The following is a 17,587-nucleotide window of genomic DNA, read 5'->3' as shown; positions in this document are numbered from 1 at the left end:
TTTTTCCTCAGAATGAGGTTGAAGTTTCTGGTTTAGCTAGCTACCGCTGTACTAACTCTTACAAAGTTCCCTCCATGTCTGATTTGGAATTAGTGTCATACTGGATTTACGATGGTTTCTCACTAACGGCAATATTGTTCCAGGGTCAATTTGACTCGGTATGAGGAAATAAATTACAGTAGAATCATTCTCTATGGGTCATCATTAAATCCATTGCTAAACAGTTGCCTTTTTATATATTGTTTACACTTATTACACCAGACCGAATTATCTAGTTCATAAGCTATTTCTAATAGCATATAACCGTCAAATGTGTTTTCTGCCACATTTAGGGACAACACCAAGTGCAGTTCCTGCCTGTGGAATTTATCAGTGACAACTTTTCCTCCCGAATGTCTGTTGTCTTAACAACCCGGATCTGACGAGCCAGTTTGGACGGCACTGTGGAACGTGCCTTGTTTTGACCTCGCCAAAGGATGTGGATGTACCCGTTAGCGCTTGGCAGCAGGCGGGATTCCGCATGGATGGCGTTTTTGTGAGTCTCCCGGTCCAAACATGGTGAAACTCGCCAACCCTCTGTACACGGAGTGGATTCTGGAGGCCATACAGAAAATCAAGAGGCAGAAGCAGCGGCCGTCGGAGGAGAGGATTTCCCACGCGGTGGGCACGTCGCACGGACTGGACCGCAAGACGGTCCTGGAGCAGTTGGATTTAAGCGTTCACGATGGTTCTATTCTCAAGGTTACCAACAAGGGGAGCACCTCGTACAAGGACCCGGGGAGCGCCGGGAGAGTCGGGCCCATCCCGCCTCCCGCCTCGCCCGTGCCGTCAAAGGAATCTATATGGAGTTCCGGCGATCTCCGCCACCTGGATTGGAATAAGATCCTGCGAAGGGCCATTGAGGGCCTGGACGACGCGCACGGCTCCTCGCTCAAGAACATCGAGAGATACCTGAGGAACCAGGACGACCTCGCCGAGGCGGCCGACAACCCGGCCTTCCGCCAGCGCTTGCGGCTGGCGGCCAAGCGCTCGGTCAACAGCGGCAGGCTGTTCAAAAATGGCCCGCGCTACCAGCTGGGAGGAGGGCACGGCGTTGCGGACGGCAGGACGGCCAGGTGTCCCATGGCCGGCCCTTTGCTGTTGATGTCGGCGACGCTCCTTCCACATGAGCGAGAACAGGTATACTTGCGGGACTTTTGTGGTCATGCAGCTCAAACCAGCTCAAACTGTGACGCTACCATCATATTTGCATACGATGGTGCAGGAATGGACGCGGAATGGGTCCCGTCCTGGCAACAATATGACATGCGACGTCTCAAGGTTCCAAACAATCCGCACGAACAAACTAGCTTGCGCAGCGGCGTAAGAATAAGTCGCGCCTTTCCTTTACGCCGCACTTCATTGTTTTTATACAAATATTACTGTAATTATGAGCTAGGGCTGAAACCATGATTCAAATAACATTAATAGTTTCATTCTATTTATTAATAGATTGATTGAAGTCACACACACCAAAATAAGTTGATGGCGAGCCAGCACAAAGAGTTTACGACAGACCGAGTCCAAAGTTTGGGATCATTTAACACTTAAAAAAAGAAGATCAGAAGATCAGAGCTGATGTTCCATAACAGTACATACGCAATCGCCATATAGAAGGTATCAAAATGTCAGATACGTTTAATTAAATCGCCATCGCTAGTTACAACACCAAACTGGCAAACGGTTAGCCAGTTAGCAACCAGCTGCTAACCCGAGCTCAAAATAGCCAACTCGACACTCTCATGCGATCTTTAGTGATATTTTGTCACACCCCTAATTGATAGACGTGTACTAACTTTCTTGGTATATCCTGCTGGGCGTGATATTTGAATTGTTTCATCCCCTTGCGTGGTTAAGATTGAGCTCCACGAATTCTGCCCGGCAACAAGTGGCTGCAGCAACCCACCAAAAGCAATTGTGTTGCGCTAGCATTTTGTTTCTCCCATAATGAATCCCAAATGATCAGTCATGCTTTTTCTGGAAGGCAATCACATAAGTAGGACTTTGGCGCCGGTCCGGTTGTTAAAATGTTGACGAATAACTCTCATTGTGTGTCTCTCTCTCTCTCGAGGGCTGTTGCTGGTCTTAATAATAATAATAATAATAATAGCCAGGAAATCATGTTGCGCTTGTGTGTGGCGCAGGCACAATGCTGTAGGCTTCCCACAGGTTACATAAGCCCGGCCAAAGTGGCCCATAAAGGATGTGGTCGGCTGTCTTGTGAGTAGCACTGAATATATGCAGATCATTTTTGGGAGGCCAAAGAACTAATGTGCCTCAAAAAGTATGCGGTAAGACACAATATTGTTCTGACAATTTCAACCAACATAGAGTTGAGTGTGTTTCCACGGTGTATAAATTGAATTCAGCCCCAAGGGGCACTAAAGGATTGTCCTCAATTCCTGCAAGGGTGCATTGTTTTCCCTGCATTTAGCGCCTCGGGGGGTGTTCGACAGCATGCGGCAAGATGGCGTCCATCGCGGCTGGCTTCTCCGTCCGTCCTTTACGCGTCTGACAGGAAAAGAACATTGCCTTAAATGACAACGCGCTTTTCGGACACTGAAGTTCAAAGCGAACACGCCAAAGCAAATACTTTGTCTTCCGATCACGTCCTTTAGGTGTCGCTAGCATGCGTTTGGAACTGTTGCAGAATTGTCAAACAAATTTAAGACGACAGCGTTTAAACTGTTGATTTTTTTCGTTGGCTTCCAGTTTTGCGGTGACACAAATCGAAAGAACGCACCGTCATCGCTCAACCAACTAAAATAATTACTGAACAATGTTTGTATCAATAATAATAATAATAATAAAAACACTACTACATGAGAAATGTATCACAATCAAACATATGTAACAACGAAGCGTGGAAGCGACTTATTAATCAAACTAGTTTTTTTTGCGCAACATTTATAACCTCCAAATCGCATTTAACAACTGTGAACATTTAAATGGTCAAGTGGAGATTGACGCAGCCGCAGGTGCACTTTCAATTGCTGAATTCCTGAAGAAATTCAATCATACTCAAACCCGACAGCCAGCATTATTTGCAGACGCCCACGTCACTCACCAGTCATTCAACGTGTAGAAAAAGAATCCCTGCACATAATGTGTTTAATAATGAAATATCAATTAGATCTGATTTTATTGACGGGATAATCAGTAGTAACACACGTGAGTCGAAAAATATTTGATATCTGCAGCCTTTATCACGACCATAGGAACAAAATCATGTCGTAAACTGTTGTCAAAGGTCTAGCAAGCTTACATGAAACCATTGCTAACCAACAAGAAGATGTCCTCGATCGCTGCCGAAAAAAGCTTAGAAGCAATTGCAAAGCATTTTTTTGTTTTTTTTTGTCTTTTTCGAGATGAGCGGCAGTGTCAAGGTTTTTGTGCCGTTCTCGAGATGTCGCCTCGTTCCTCGTCAGTTTCACAGTGAATAATCAGGAAGCGACACCTCCAATGCAGCAGCCAAATCTTTGTGACTGCGTCTGTGGTCGGGGCCCCTGCCTCTAAAAAAAGAAAAGAAAAAACGTTTTTAGTTAAAAAAAAAAAAAATAATCAAATGAGATGGATCTTGCAGCTGTTTTCCATTTGGAACTTTTTTTTCTTTTTTTTTTCTTCTTCACATCACCAGGCCCAGTCAAGGTTTACCTTGCACTTAAAACTGCAAGCCTGACTTTGCGGACACACAACGGCTGTGGCTGTGTTGCGTGTGGAGAAAAACAGGTAGTTGGAAAAGGTGTAAAAGAGCAGCGTTCGTTGGCTCACGGTTTCGAAGAGTCTGAAGAGACTGTGCCAGGAACAAAGGCGAGGAATTGGATTTTTTCCTCTCCCCCCCAACTGCGTTACGCAACCACTTGAGCTCTCTTTCCACCAGCAGCGTTCTAATAGAACCCCGCCCCCTCACTCAGGACAGCCTGCTCTTTTCATGCCGCATCATTTCCTGTAATGTACTTAATTTAGACTGCCCGAGAAAATCATCAGCGCCGTAGTCTCCTTTTTGGTGTTATGTGAAATGCTGTTGCCGGGAATGACTCCTTGTTCCGGGATTAGATATTATCACTCCGGAACATGAAGATGATACAGTGTCAAAAATAATCTTGGATCCATCCAAACATGTCTCCAATCACAAACTCCCATTACAGCCTAATATGGAGCATTTTTAAGGGTGTTTGTTCCCTGTTGGTCGGCATTGAATCCTGCTGTTGAACCCTCCCTCCAAGTTGTCAACCAAAGGCGGTTCCTTGCGGGCCAAACACAGGTGGTGCGCAGACAGACTGGCCTTGATGGAAAAACTCCTAAAGATTCTTTGTGCTTGCATCCTGAGACGGATTATGTCATATGCAAAAGATTTCGTATTTTTTTTTTTTTTTTTTTTTTTCTCCAGCAGCAGCAAGGGAGACGGAGGAAAAACATACCAGACACTAATTCAGAGCAGAGCGATTTGCACGCGTTGTCGGCAAGGCAAAGCTTGTAAAGCCGGCCATATGCAAATCAAGCCAGTATGAAGCCTGATTCCAAGTTTGTGATTGGCCGCACTCAATGTGTCATATGACGAACAGATTGTTTGTTACGATTGAATCGGGATTACGTCAGAGATTACGTAATTGTTCGTACCTTTGTCTACAGAAGGGGGGGGGGGGGGTCCTCGCTTTACGTTCCTAATGGCGCAACGTAACACCAATTTCTATCTCTAAATCTGAACTACGCTAACTCAGCAGTAAATTTCGAACTACCGTTCATATTTCTCACAAACACTTCTTAGCCATAAATACAGAAATGTGAAAATATTTCGCAAGGACCACAAGAGTACAATGAACTAAGAATTTTGAAAATCGATTTCGGAGAAGGGTTAGTTTTTGTGGGGGGGGGGGGGGGGTTGCTTTTTTTGGGTGATGTTGCCTGAAGAAAATTTGGTAAAAATAATAATAATAACACCTTGAAATGAGAGTATAACAGTACAACTTGTTTCTCAACGTGTCTCTTTGACCATTTGATTTGGGCTCATACTTGGAAGCTCTTTCCTGATTGGCTGACAAGTTTGAAAATGGAATATCCTCCAATAATCTCACACAGACCAAAATTCCCCAAAAGTTTTTTCAAAAGCTCAAGTAAATGTGTTCAAATGACCTTTCAAGTTCTCAGTCCACATTTTTTCCACAAAGATGGCAGCCGCTCTTTGCATTGCGAATAAATATAAACATATTATTGAGCTTGAACATTTGGAAAATATCGTATGTTATTACCTTGAACATCGTAAAGACCGCATGAATTTAGTTGCTTTTTTTTTAGGGTTAGTCAAGCTTGAATCAATGATAAGGAAGCACGTTGCGTTGTGTTTGTTAGTGTTAGCATTCTGGTCAACAGCTTGTGGGAACGTCGTCATTTTATTTCCATTTCTCGTTTTACACTTTCAGGACTTAATTAGAATCAAATCACTGTCTTCTGCGTTGGCTTTGACTTTCCGCCGCAAGCGATGAAGTCGCGCATTGTTGAGGATGTTACAACCTCTTGGCACAGAATGTGTTTGTGGCACAAATCAATGGAAGTCTTTGTAGTCGGTGGTTTCTGTTGCTAGTTAAGATGACAGACATCTTGTTGTTATTATTATCATTGGATGGTACGCTGGATTTTTTTAGGCTGGGAACTCGGGGGGGGGGGGGGGGGGGGGACGACCATCGTTTCTAACGCAATTTAAGAATGGCCAAGAACAAAAACATGTTTGCCTGATTAAATCTACAGATCTTTATCAGGTGTGTGCAGTAGCTGTTTAATTAACGGTGTTCTTTAACGATGCTTCTATTATACTCGGGTTCCGGCTTTCTTTTGGTTTTGTCAGCCAACATGAGGTAATAAAACATGCCCTTTTATGTTTTCATTCCTACAAAAAAGCAAAACTGAAAATAATCGTCTTCAAATGAATAATATTTGAAAGAAAAGAAATCAACACGAACCTTGCGTGACACTTTTCGTACATGAAGAAGCAATAACTTATGTAAGTGGAACACTTCTTAGGGCCTTGTGTTCACAAGAAGATGATGTCATGCTTTTGGGGGGGGAAAAAGCTTTAAAAAGGAGACCAAACATCTTCATATGCTGTCAAAATGTCAGACCATTTGTCGTTCGTTGTACATCGGGCACTTTCTTTGACTTACTGCCACTCTTACGCTGACATTGTGTGCTTCACAGTACTTAACATTTTGTACTGATCGAATGGACTTTTGCAAGGCCAACATTGTAAAATGACGTCAAGAAAAAAATGAATAAAATACAAATTGTGTAAGAGCAGATTAAAAATGAAACTAGAGGTGCACCGATCACAATTTTCTGACCGATCACCGATCTTTTAAAAAGTCTGACCTGCCAATCCAGATTTTTGCCGATCTCAGCATTAAGTAGTTCTCTGAAATAAAAATGAAAAGCCTATTAGTCATCTCAGCAGAAGAGGACAGTGGCTGACTTTTTCAGACCTCTGAGGAGGGAGATGAGATCGGTTTATATTTAAAACTAAGGAAATCCGGGCCGATAAATTGGCCGACCGATCGATCGGCGCGCCCCTAAATGAAACAATTAAATGGATAGCTTGACTCAGTGAGGATGAGACTACACTGCCCAATTTGACTTTCCGACACCGCACATTCTTCAGGTTCTGTCTTATCGATTTGTTTCCACAACCAAATGGAGTGAAGCAGAATTCTGTTGCTATGCTGCACAATTTCCTCAACTCCTCTTGTTACTTGGCAGGGGCCGGTTAGCACTTTTGGAACGAATCACTTAACAAGAAATGGGCCTCCAAAATGTTAAGATACATTTTTTGCACCCCTCCCTCGCCAATGCGGGTGGGTGGAGTTGCACAACTATTGAACAATGCTGTGCACAGTTTTGACATTTCTACTATTGTCCAAACAATAAATCAGAGAAAACAAAAGAGAAACAAGGGCTGGTTTACACGTCTGCACTTTTTGACAGCTTCTTTGAGGCGATTTTTAAATCTCAGCAGCTGCGAGAATCTTTTTTTTCTTCTTCTTCTGGATTGTTGTCCTTTTTTTTTTCTTATAAATGTTGCTAATATTTTTATTTTTCATCCATTTCCTCTTTTTATTTGAACTTAACTCATTCACTGGCAGCCATTTTCACTGAAGCAACCCCCTTTGTTCTCGGCTGTTTTACTGGATTTGGACTGATTTTCCAAAGCCCACAGAATATTGTGTTCTATTGCTATAAAAACATGGAACCTACCAAAAGAAAGATTTAGAGTCTCTTCTTTCATCAGGAAAAAAAAAGTATATTTGTATATGTTTCCGTTTTGCAGCAATTAGCATTAGAATACAGCTAAGTTTTATCATTATTCACAAACCTGTTGAAAACACTGGCCAAAAGAGCTTGTTGCAACATGGCCTTGGCTGATCTCTTATACTCTGCTGGCCATTTTTTTGTAATAGCTACCATTGCTTTAAGCGCTCTCTTCAGGTCAGAAGCTGCATCAAAGCCTTCTGTATAATCTAGCATAATAAAACATAAAAATCACTTATAAATACGTTTTTGGGACTGAAGGAAGGTATAAAAAAAACGTATTTCTTCATTTTTGCTTTTTTAATAAAAATACAAATCATTTGAAGTTGTAAGTTTTACAATTTATAATTCCATTGCTTTTATTGATTGGTGTTTTAGTTTTTTGCCGGTATGCAGAGGCTCGGACTGGCACGTGAAGTCTCCATTTGCTGTCCGCGTTTACGTCAGCAGATGATGTTGGAATTGATTCGCAAAAAACAACCCGTCGTCGTCTAACAGATGAAAAATTGAATTCAATTGGTAACTTCGCAGGTGGCTGCCTGCCGCTGTCTTCACTTCGAAATCGTCAACAGGTTTGACTTTTTTAGTTTAAAATGGCTTACTTTAGCCAGCATCCACGTCGGCGGGGATCATCAGCATCCGAAAGCGAAACTAACTCGCTGAGAGGACGGTCGCTCTGGGGAAAACAGCTTTCGGTTTTTGTCACAAATATAACTGTAGACAAAAAAAAAAATTAGGAAATGGTGACTATCAAACGAGCTGGGCTTTCGCTTTCACTTCTATTTTTACTTTAACATCCGAGCGACATCCTCAAGATGCGAGTCGGTCCATTTTATTTCCTGTCAGCCTCCGGTGCGGGAGGGAGCCCGCTGTCAAATATTGACCAGGCCGGCTGGAAAATAGAGTCATCATTGACATGGGAGTAAACACCTCCCCCCCACACACACTTGCCGTCTAATTGACACGGAAGCCTTCAACAAGGACAACATCCTCACTGTACGCCTGCTTTCAACCCCCCCCCCCCCAGAGGACGCAGCGGGCTTTGAAAGAATGCTCCTGTCATGTATCTCTTGATGGATGGAGGGGAAAACAACATTCATCTGTAGGTCAGGAGGTGGTCACAAGAATGTGCTTCACAGCGACCAACAACTGTTTGCGCGTCCCCCACAGTGGCTTTAATGAAGCTCGATTGACGGAGCCTTGATCAGATACTATCAGCGCGCCCTGAAGTAAAGATCATATCTGCCAGTTGTTCAAAAGCCGGGCGAGAAGGCAGCGCTCGCTTTAATGCCCCTCCAGGGGGTTTACCGACGTGATCACTTTTTTTTTCTTTTTTCTTTTTTTTAAAGGTCTTCTTATCATTTTTTAAACAGGGGAATCCCTGTTACATGCCCACAGTGGGTGTGGAAAATGGCTTGCGGTTGTAGAACGGCAGTATTTCGACTGCATGTTGTACTTCATCGTGGGAATTTGGTCGTACAATCCTTTTCATTTTGAGTAAGAAGAATTGGATTAAGCCCTGGGACTAAGTTGACTTGTTTGTTGTTTCTCACTGAGGTACGTTAGATTTATACTTGCATTTAGTTGAAACTCATTGATTTGTGTTTTCAATTATTGGTATGGAATACATATTTTAATTGTCTTTATATATATATATATATATATAAGCTTCTGTAGTTCAAAGCAAGTCCACACTGACGGACTGGAGCTCGTTTGCAAAAGTGCAGTCACTGTTGCCAACATTGTTATATTGAGGAACTTTTTGAAACGATCTAGCATCTGATTAAAAAAACAAAAACAAAAAAAACAGCAAAAGGCAATCACATACTCAATAGGGTTGATCTCAAATGACATCACGTTTTCCTCATTAATATACACGAGTCGGACAAAATAACAGCGTAGGACACGCGCGTACGCATCATTTTAGAAGAAAACGACGTCCCAGGCATGACATTTCAACATGGTTCAATCAACAAAACACACTTTGGAACATCTTAAACGGTGGTTGACATGCGGAGACCTCAAAGTGGGCGGAAAGGAAGCAGTTTTCGTATATTTATTGTACGCTCGTTGCTGCCACTCCGGTGCGGTCTTGATGACTGCTAATATCGTGTTGGTCGCTGATTGTCACAAAAAGGGAACGCATTAAAGTCACGATCTTCATTTGAAGATTTCAAGCCTCCCTTTGGGCTGTTACTTCTGTCTAGTTCCTTTTGTCACAGTGACCGGCCGCTCACATCTTAGTGACACTCATCAACTAGCATGTTGATGCCCGTTAATACATTGCAAAAGCATTGATCGCAACAACGTTGGAAACTTTTAACCTATGGTGTGTGTGTGTGTGTGTGTGCTTCCAAGCTGCAAATATTTTGTGGTCGGCCGCTTCACGTGTACAACTCGACATAAGAAGGGAGAGACTGAGGCGCTGCGACGTTACTCTTGCGCTTTGGATCAGCTGAGCCAGTTGATGGTTCAGGTTCATATTATGATATTGGAATGTTAACTTTGGATGGTCATGTTTACATTCTTGTTTTCATGAGAGATATTTTTTTTCTAAAAGCACTTACTTTCACAATATCTGTCAAGACAAGGGGGAAAGAAATCAAGGTAACACAGTATCAGGACAAAAAGATCAAAATAAATAGATTTTTTTTTGTGTGTGTGCATTTTATTGGGCTTCTCCATATATTAGTACTTAAGTTCAAAATTCAAACTAATGTACGGATTCATTTAACCCTTTTCAGAAGGTCTTTGCCTACCTAATTCATGTATTTATTTGAATCAGTTTGGATGTTTATGAAATATTCAAATTCCTTGATGGTAGATTTAGGAGTTTTGTCTGCTGTGAACTTTTATTATAAAACTTCAATTGAGCATAGATGCCACAAAATGGCGACAAAGCAAAAAAAAAAAAAAGCTTTACTTTTTTTATTAAACGTAGCACACAAAAAAACAATCAGCCTATAGGCAACCTCGCAAGTTGCTGCACAATACAGCACCTGGAGTCAGCTTATAGGTATTACTTGAATAATTAAGTGTTGACTTTTGGGGGCGTATCTTATCTATGTCTTGATATTGTACCAAATTCCGAGCAAACGCACGTCTGCCCTTCTTGCACACCCGACCTTGAACAGTGTGTCTGTTTGTGTTTCCTCTCAGCTCCGGGTCGACCCCATCCCAATATGCAGTTTCTGTCTCGGCACGAAAGAGTCCAACCGAGACAAGCGTCCGGAGGAGCTTCTGTCCTGCGCCGACTGCGGCAGCAGCGGTAAGTCGACACATGCGGAGTATCGCTAAGCGTCGGATTGTAAAATCGATGATAGCCGTGAAGAATTATGGACGAGCGCCTTGAAGGCACACGATGAGGCGCATCGTTCACCCGGCGAGTGGAAGGCCCCTCTCGACTCATTCGTGCGACCTTGAAGGATTTATTGACCTTTTTGTAATGTTTGTAAATAATGGGCATTGGGCACTATGGGATTTCCATTTTAGCAGAACTGAAAATGGCAACACAAATTCCCCCAAGAGGTTGATTTTTTTTTTTTCAATTTACTTACAAAATAACAATCACAAGAATCCAGCAGAACCGGTGAGTGAGGAGGATCAATCGAACGGATGTTGTACAGAGAAGACTGCAAGATGTAGTAGCCGCTTGTAAGGGACAGACTCGGACCCAAACATCCATCATGGGGTTTATGGGAGGCATTTTCTCACAGGTGGCCATCAAAATTGTGGCTGGCTTGTCTTTAAGTCATTTCGCGAAACATAATGGCCGGCCTGCTAACACTACAGTATGCTATCCATTGCATCATCTGTGTCACTAATCCAAGCAACAGAAAAGTCAATTCATTAGCCAGTCCATTAATCATGTCAAAATTTCCACCACATATTTTTCTTCATCAACTTCACTGTTGAAATGTGAATTACTGCCAGCGTTTTGTCTCCCTTCCAAGCAAGTTACCTCACGTAATATCAGCTTCATGACTATGTGGAAAACTTCCTCTTTTGCCGCTCCGAAGTTTGTCTCACGTTATGTTGTCGTTTCAATCAAGTGGCTCGATGGAATGATTTTGATTCCTTTCATAAGCCCAGGATCAAAGATCAATTTATTTTTAACAGCAGATGGGTGGCGTTTTTTTTTCTTCTTTTTTTCTGCTTGCCCGGCGCCCGTCAATGAGACACTCGTGTTCGAGCAATTATTTGAAATGCCGCAAGGGATCGTTGCCAGCGTGACATTTTAACAGCGCAAATTTGACTAACTGGCATGGAGGTGGTTTTCATTACGTGTACACAAACGCTCATCTGGCTGTAAAACAGCTGTTTTACAAGCATGATGGGGCGCTTTTTGACTTTCACACATCGGCTTCCGTTGGAAACGAGCGCCACTACTCTTTCTGCCTCATTAGGATCAAATTATCTGTAATTAGCCACTCTGATGTTTTGATCAGACTGCTTTAACACGCCGATTGTGGAAGGGAGAGAAAAAAAAACATGCATGCCATTCATGCTAGTCATTCATTTTCAGGGCTGGTTGTGTTAATAATTCAACAGCGTGAAGTGGCAACATTGATTAAAAGGGCTCGTGTGCCTTTTTGGATTCCTCCTCCAGGGCATCCCTCCTGTCTGAAGTTCTCCCCCGAGTTGACCTCCCATGTGAAGCGATTACGGTGGCAGTGCATCGAATGCAAAACCTGCAGCTGCTGCCAAATACAGGGCAAGAATGCAGTAAGTACGCAAGCTTTTTACCAAATGACGTTTATTCCATCCTTGCTGCAGAAAGTCAAACGCAATCTCTGCAAGTTGCTGTAATGTCAAAACACATTTTCCCCCGCAGGAGGCACTGAAAACTTTCTCCGTCATAAAAACCTTTATTAAGTGTGCAGGGACATGTTTTAAAGGCTTCCATAAGTACATACATTATTAGTATTTTAGGTTGTTTTGATCTGTATAAAATACTCGAAATAATTTTTCTTCTTCGTGGAGAAGTTATATGAATCAATGCCTTCATTTGAGGAGCAGCTTTCTGACTTTGAGGAGCAATAGAACACAATATTGTGTGGGCCTTGCAAAATCAGTCAAATCCCAGTAAAACAGCCCGGGGTGAAGGGGATTGCTTCTGTGAAAATGACTGGGAGTGAATGAGTTCATGTGGGGCAAATAACAGGTTTTGACACACGCAATCGCTTATTTCGAGCCTTGATAATATTATTGTTGGATAATATTCTAAAATGTGCTAATGCTTACCTTTCGCTTTTGAAATGATAGTACTTTGGTTGCTGCCAAGTCATTGATGGAGTAACACGTTTGAGGGTGTTTATTTTAATTAGGCAGAAGATTAGTTGGAAGTGCAGGAGAGCTCGCAACAAAAAATAAAATATTTGGATGCTTAATTTCACACTTGATGGTAGTATTTTTGTACACAAATATTAAAGAAGAAGAACATTTTTACCTTCTCAAGTGTAAAAAATAAAGGAGCCACAATTTGACAAAAGTAAACAGGAGTTGAGTAATAATGTCACCTGGTGGCCACTTTAAACTATCGCTAGTGTATCGTCCCAATTTCCCAATGCCGCCGATCGTGGTGAAGGCATTGATGACTACCCACCTTACATCTGTCCGCTGTTCTTCCAGGACCAGATGCTCTTCTGCGATTCGTGTGACCGGGGCTTCCACATGGAGTGCTGCGAGCCGCCCATTTCCAGAATGCCAAAAGGTGAGGCGTCGGGTGGCATATCGAATGGTTGTGGCTTCCCCTGTGGGGTGGCGGCGGGAGGAGGATGTGAGCTTGACAAGTGCTGAGGGCCGACGAATGCACAAACTGTAGTTGTGCACTTTGCCGGCCTATTCATACAATAGCTGACTTGGAAGTCAATTTCAGTGGACACGCAGAGCGGAGCCATTGTTTCCCGTATGGATTTCCGCCTTTCTGCTGAGTAATTGATTGTCATTGTGAGCTGACCGGATGCCGGCAGCTCAAGGAAATGTCGTACCAAAAAAAAACCTTAAAACAACGTACTGTTTGTCCTGGGAATTGATGAAGCCACCCCGAATGTTATTGTGCGTGTGTTTGGATGCCCTCCAGGAACGTGGCTGTGCCAGGTCTGCAGGCCCAAGGAGAACGTAAAGAAGCTGCTGCACCGAAAAGCCGACGAGATCAAACGGCGATATGCAAAGCCCATCGGAAGGCCCAGGAATAAGCTCACGCAACGAATGTATGTGCGCGCACGTCGCTTGGCGGCATCTTTCGCAAAGCGCTTTCTGAACTCGGCTGTCTGCTCGCAGGTGTCTAAGCAGTGGTGATGGTTCCACGGTGGCACTCGGAGGAAGGGGGTCACCCGGTAGGGGTCCGAAGTTTAGCGTGTGTACCTCATCCCGTCATGCCGCATCTGTGAAGGACGCCAGAGGCAGCTTGGCTGTTCCAGACGCCACCCAATTCACCATCCCAACCCTCACCTCCTCCTCCACCACCGCCACCGTCACTCCCCTCCTCACGCCCTCCTTCGCCACCCCAGCTGCGCTCGGCGTTAACAAGAAAACCAAAGGGCTCATCGACGGCCTTTCCAAATTCTTCACCCCTTCCCCCGTGGGGCGTCGCTCGCGGGCCGTAGCCGCCGAGTCGCCCGCCAACAAACGGTTAGGCTCTAGGGACGACGTGGCCGCCAGTCACAAGATAGCCCCGCAGTCTGCATTCCCCGCCGCCGCCCCGACATCGCCGGGATTTAGCCCGCCCTCGCAGGTGTCCGCCGGCTCCACGTCGGCTAACTCGCCCCAGAGCTCTTCCAGCCAGTCCAGCGTTCCCTCCATGGGCAGCCTGTGCAATAGCAGCCAGCTCAAGGGACTGTTTGACGGACTCTCGCACATTTACGCCACTCAGGGACAGTCGCGCAAAAAGAGGCTAGCGTGCTACGCGCCGCCCAAGCGCACGCAGCAAAAGCGGGACTTTCCCCACGTTTCCAAAGCGCCGCCCCAGTGCCACAGACAGAGCGAGTTTAGTAAAAACCGGCTCAGCGCCACGTCGGCCGGGCCGGGCCGGCCCAGAGGACACGCCTTTAAGTTGGTCAGCCATTTCAAGCGCAATCCTTTCCTTAAAAAGCACAGGACGCTAGGCAGGCTGAGGTATAAAGTGAGCCCCCCGAAGGGAGCCCCCTCGCCAGGGAAGGGACACTTGACAGATGGAAGAGTTAAGCCAGAGAGTAACGATGGTAAGCAAAGGCTCCCCGGCGCCAGCCCAGGCCTGCGCCGCCACACTTTGTTCAGCTTCTTCTTGACTTGCTTTTGAACGCTTGCAATTATTTTTTTGTCTTCCCGACGAGAGCTCAGACGGCCCTCGGCACGCTAACCGACTAATCTACTCCCGGCAAATTTGAATGACTTTTGACTTTCTTAACCTGGCTGCGGAGTTGACGTGGCTTCCATCCTCCATGCTGCATGGCCCACTAACTCCCCCTCCCTCTATGTCGCCCCTCGCTCTGCCCTTGACCCGCACCCCCCCGCATTGTCACGTCCGTCCGGGCCGTCGTCATCATCACATCTGCGCTCTTCCTCATCCGCACCCTCGTCTTCACTCACATTTAGTAGTCATTTACCCCGTGAGTCAGCCACATGGGCCGACTCGGAGATGACATGATGACTAATAAGCCAGTGCGGCAGCCTTTCATTTTCAAACGCTAATTCACCAACAAAGCATCCCAGAAACCGTACACTCATAAATACCGTTCATCTAATAGTGTCCCAATTAGTTGCCAGGTAATAAATGCCTGCCTCGGGGTAGAAAAAAGGTTAATAGCTGCAATTACTGCGGTCCGTAGAAGCTAACAAACTCTCATAAAATTATAATTGTTGTTGCCATTTGCAGCTCTTTTGCTAACCAAAACAGGAACACTTGAGATTTTTTTTCCCCACTGCTCGGTTTTAGGAAAACTTGATGACTATATTATTCAAAACAGATTTAGCTCTCCCACTTGAAGCTGCAAAATAAAATTTTATTTTCCTGAAAAGTCAACTTGAGTTATTAAAAAAAAAAAAAAATAATAATTCTGTAGCCCTAAGTGTACCTGCAGTGGTATTTCAAATGGATTGGATTTGAGTGCAAATACAGTTTCAAGGGAGCGTTATGTCTTCCTAACTGTCGCTTCGGTTGCCTTGCTTCCATAATAATCCTTTTTATTTAGTTCTAAACCGTCAGTAGTGCCGTTTAGATAAAAGCCACCTCCCCCAGGACACTATGTGAAGCAATACAATGCGTTAATGACGAATCCCTCCCACTGGACATGGAGGTTTGGATTTAAGTCACGATGTCCCTCGTAAGACGACGAGGTCCGGCCTGCTCTCCAGCATCACTCATCAGCATCCGTGTCCATTCCCGCGCCGCCTTCACTGCCTCTGCTTCTTCATTCACGGGGTCTCGGAGGATGACTAAGCACATGAAAGCCGTTATGCAATTAGAGTGATTTAGTTTCACTTCATTCCATTAGGGATTTCTTTTTCCCCCCCCCGCTCACACATAAACATGCAAAGATGATACATTAGCAACATTCCTCCCGAGACACCCGGGCTGTGCGGCAGTACCGGCAGTTTATAAGCGCATTTGCATAGAATGCAGTGAGGAGAGATGATTCATTATTGGTTCATTGTGTCGCTAATAGGCTACAACGGGGCGCTGCGGGCGAAGCAGGGAGCCCGCTCCACCTCGGCGGCCATGTCCGGAGAGCACGTGACCGACGAGGACGTAGAGATGTTCACCAGCGTCCGAGAAGTCGCAGCGCAGGTGAATGCGAGTAGTTTGGGGTTTCTTCCGTGTTGTTGTTGTGCTGACGCCCTACTTTTGGTATACAGCGCCCACATCTTTGTGGTCTGGCATTTTACCTAATCACTCTTTTTTTGTTTTTTTTCCCCCTGGTGAGTACCTAGTCCCCGTTCTTTATTTTTTCGTATATTTTTTTTTAATAGGAAATTTTAAGGAGCCTTGACTTACAAATTCATTTGTCCCTCAAAGCACTTAATTAAAATGTTAAACATTTTATTTTCACTGGCGCTGAGCCTGAACATAAGCTTTACTATTTTTCACTACGCTAGCTCATATTTCATTTTATAATTAGAAAAAACAAACTTGGCAAAAAAAAAAAAAATCTGTAATGCAAGCACAAAACATGGCATATGTTCACTTGTCACTGTCGAGGGAGTTAACCACATGTACTGATGGCGGCCAGATGTTGTGAAGTTTCTTACGGCAATCTCGCGGTTGGAGTGTGTGAAGCTCACGTCGAAGACGCTTTTACTCTCAACACACAGCAAAAAAAATTGCCCAAGCGACGGCCCCATAACTTGAAAAGATTGCTCGTGAGGTGCTTTCAGGTGGAGGTGCCACTTCATATTTAAAAAGATGCGGTTAACATTTAAAAATGAACCTTGTGAGGCTTGATGACATTATGAAATGCATTTTTATGCGATGTGTTTAGCCTGAACAGCTCTCGCTCCCAGGAGGCGCTAATGCTTTTTTTTTCAAGCAAAGACTCCTGGGAGTTGTGGTGGTTGGCACAATGCTAAAGCTGTCTTTAATCTTAGTTGTCGTAAAGTGCTCATATTTGCTATTCATTATGTTTTCGTCTGCTCGTTGACGTGCTCTTGTGAAGATGTGTCACCTTTTTTATACAGAGAAACAAAAGAAATGCTCGGAAATAAAATACACTTTGTGCTGAATGCTGATGATCTAATGTGTATTTCATTTAGCTACTATTCATTATCATGGCTTGTTAGTGGATTTATGACATTGCAAGGAAGAATTATTAAAGTCAATGTTTAGTAGAATAGAGTCATTGACTTTTTTTTTCCCTGTTGCTTTTGTTTACAGAGAACAGGATGTCAAATGAACGCGGACTTCACGCGATGTCCAGCCGTTATTGAATTTGGGAAGTACGAAATACAAACCTGGTATTCGTCACCGTACCCGCCTGAATATTCAAGGTATTTGACCAATCTCCAAACCCGCGTGTTCATTCTTTTATTTTCACTGTGTTGCTCGGATGGCGCTCATGTGTCAATACAAAACCGCAGCGTTCCTCCTTGTGTTTTTGTTGTCGTCCTTTGTCAGATTACAAAAGCTTTATCTGTGTGAGTTCTGTCTGAAGTACATGAGGAGCAAAAACATTCTCCAGAGGCACACAAAGAAGTGCGGCTGGTTCCACCCGCCGGCCAATGAGATCTACCGAAAGGACGGCCTCTCCGTCTTCGAGGTCAGCTTTGCCTTTCCAGC

General features: G+C 44.2%; 1 protein-coding gene across 5 annotated transcripts in view; it reads left to right on the top strand.

Annotated features, from left to right (window-relative positions):
• The window catches only part of kat6b (K(lysine) acetyltransferase 6B), a 44,300-nt gene that overhangs the window by 2,148 nt on the left and 24,565 nt on the right, over positions 1 to 17,587 (top strand). For 4 of the 5 annotated variants that reach the window (XM_086065279.1, XM_086065281.1, XM_086065278.1 and 1 more), the window contains exons 2-10: positions 333 to 1,179; positions 10,495 to 10,603; positions 11,945 to 12,060; positions 12,967 to 13,048; positions 13,418 to 13,547; positions 13,618 to 14,537; positions 15,981 to 16,102; positions 17,186 to 17,298; positions 17,426 to 17,567. In XM_086065279.1, the coding sequence (XP_085921405.1) occupies positions 556 to 1,179; positions 10,495 to 10,603; positions 11,945 to 12,060; positions 12,967 to 13,048; positions 13,418 to 13,547; positions 13,618 to 14,537; positions 15,981 to 16,102; positions 17,186 to 17,298; positions 17,426 to 17,567 (2,358 nt within the window). In that variant the 5' untranslated portion in view covers positions 333 to 555. The remainder of the gene's footprint in view (positions 1 to 332; positions 1,180 to 10,494; positions 10,604 to 11,944; positions 12,061 to 12,966; positions 13,049 to 13,417; positions 13,548 to 13,617; positions 14,538 to 15,980; positions 16,103 to 17,185; positions 17,299 to 17,425; positions 17,568 to 17,587) is intronic. The other variant, XM_086065282.1, reaches the window with a different exon arrangement.

This window comes from Leptonotus elevatus, chromosome 20 (assembly GCF_054856555.1).
Source record: "Leptonotus elevatus isolate MCC_2025b chromosome 20, RoL_Lele_1.0, whole genome shotgun sequence".
NCBI classification, from domain to species: domain Eukaryota; kingdom Metazoa; phylum Chordata; class Actinopteri; order Syngnathiformes; family Syngnathidae; genus Leptonotus; species Leptonotus elevatus.
The sequence above is the reverse complement of the archived record's forward strand: the minus strand, read 5'-3'. Positions and strand labels throughout refer to the sequence as shown.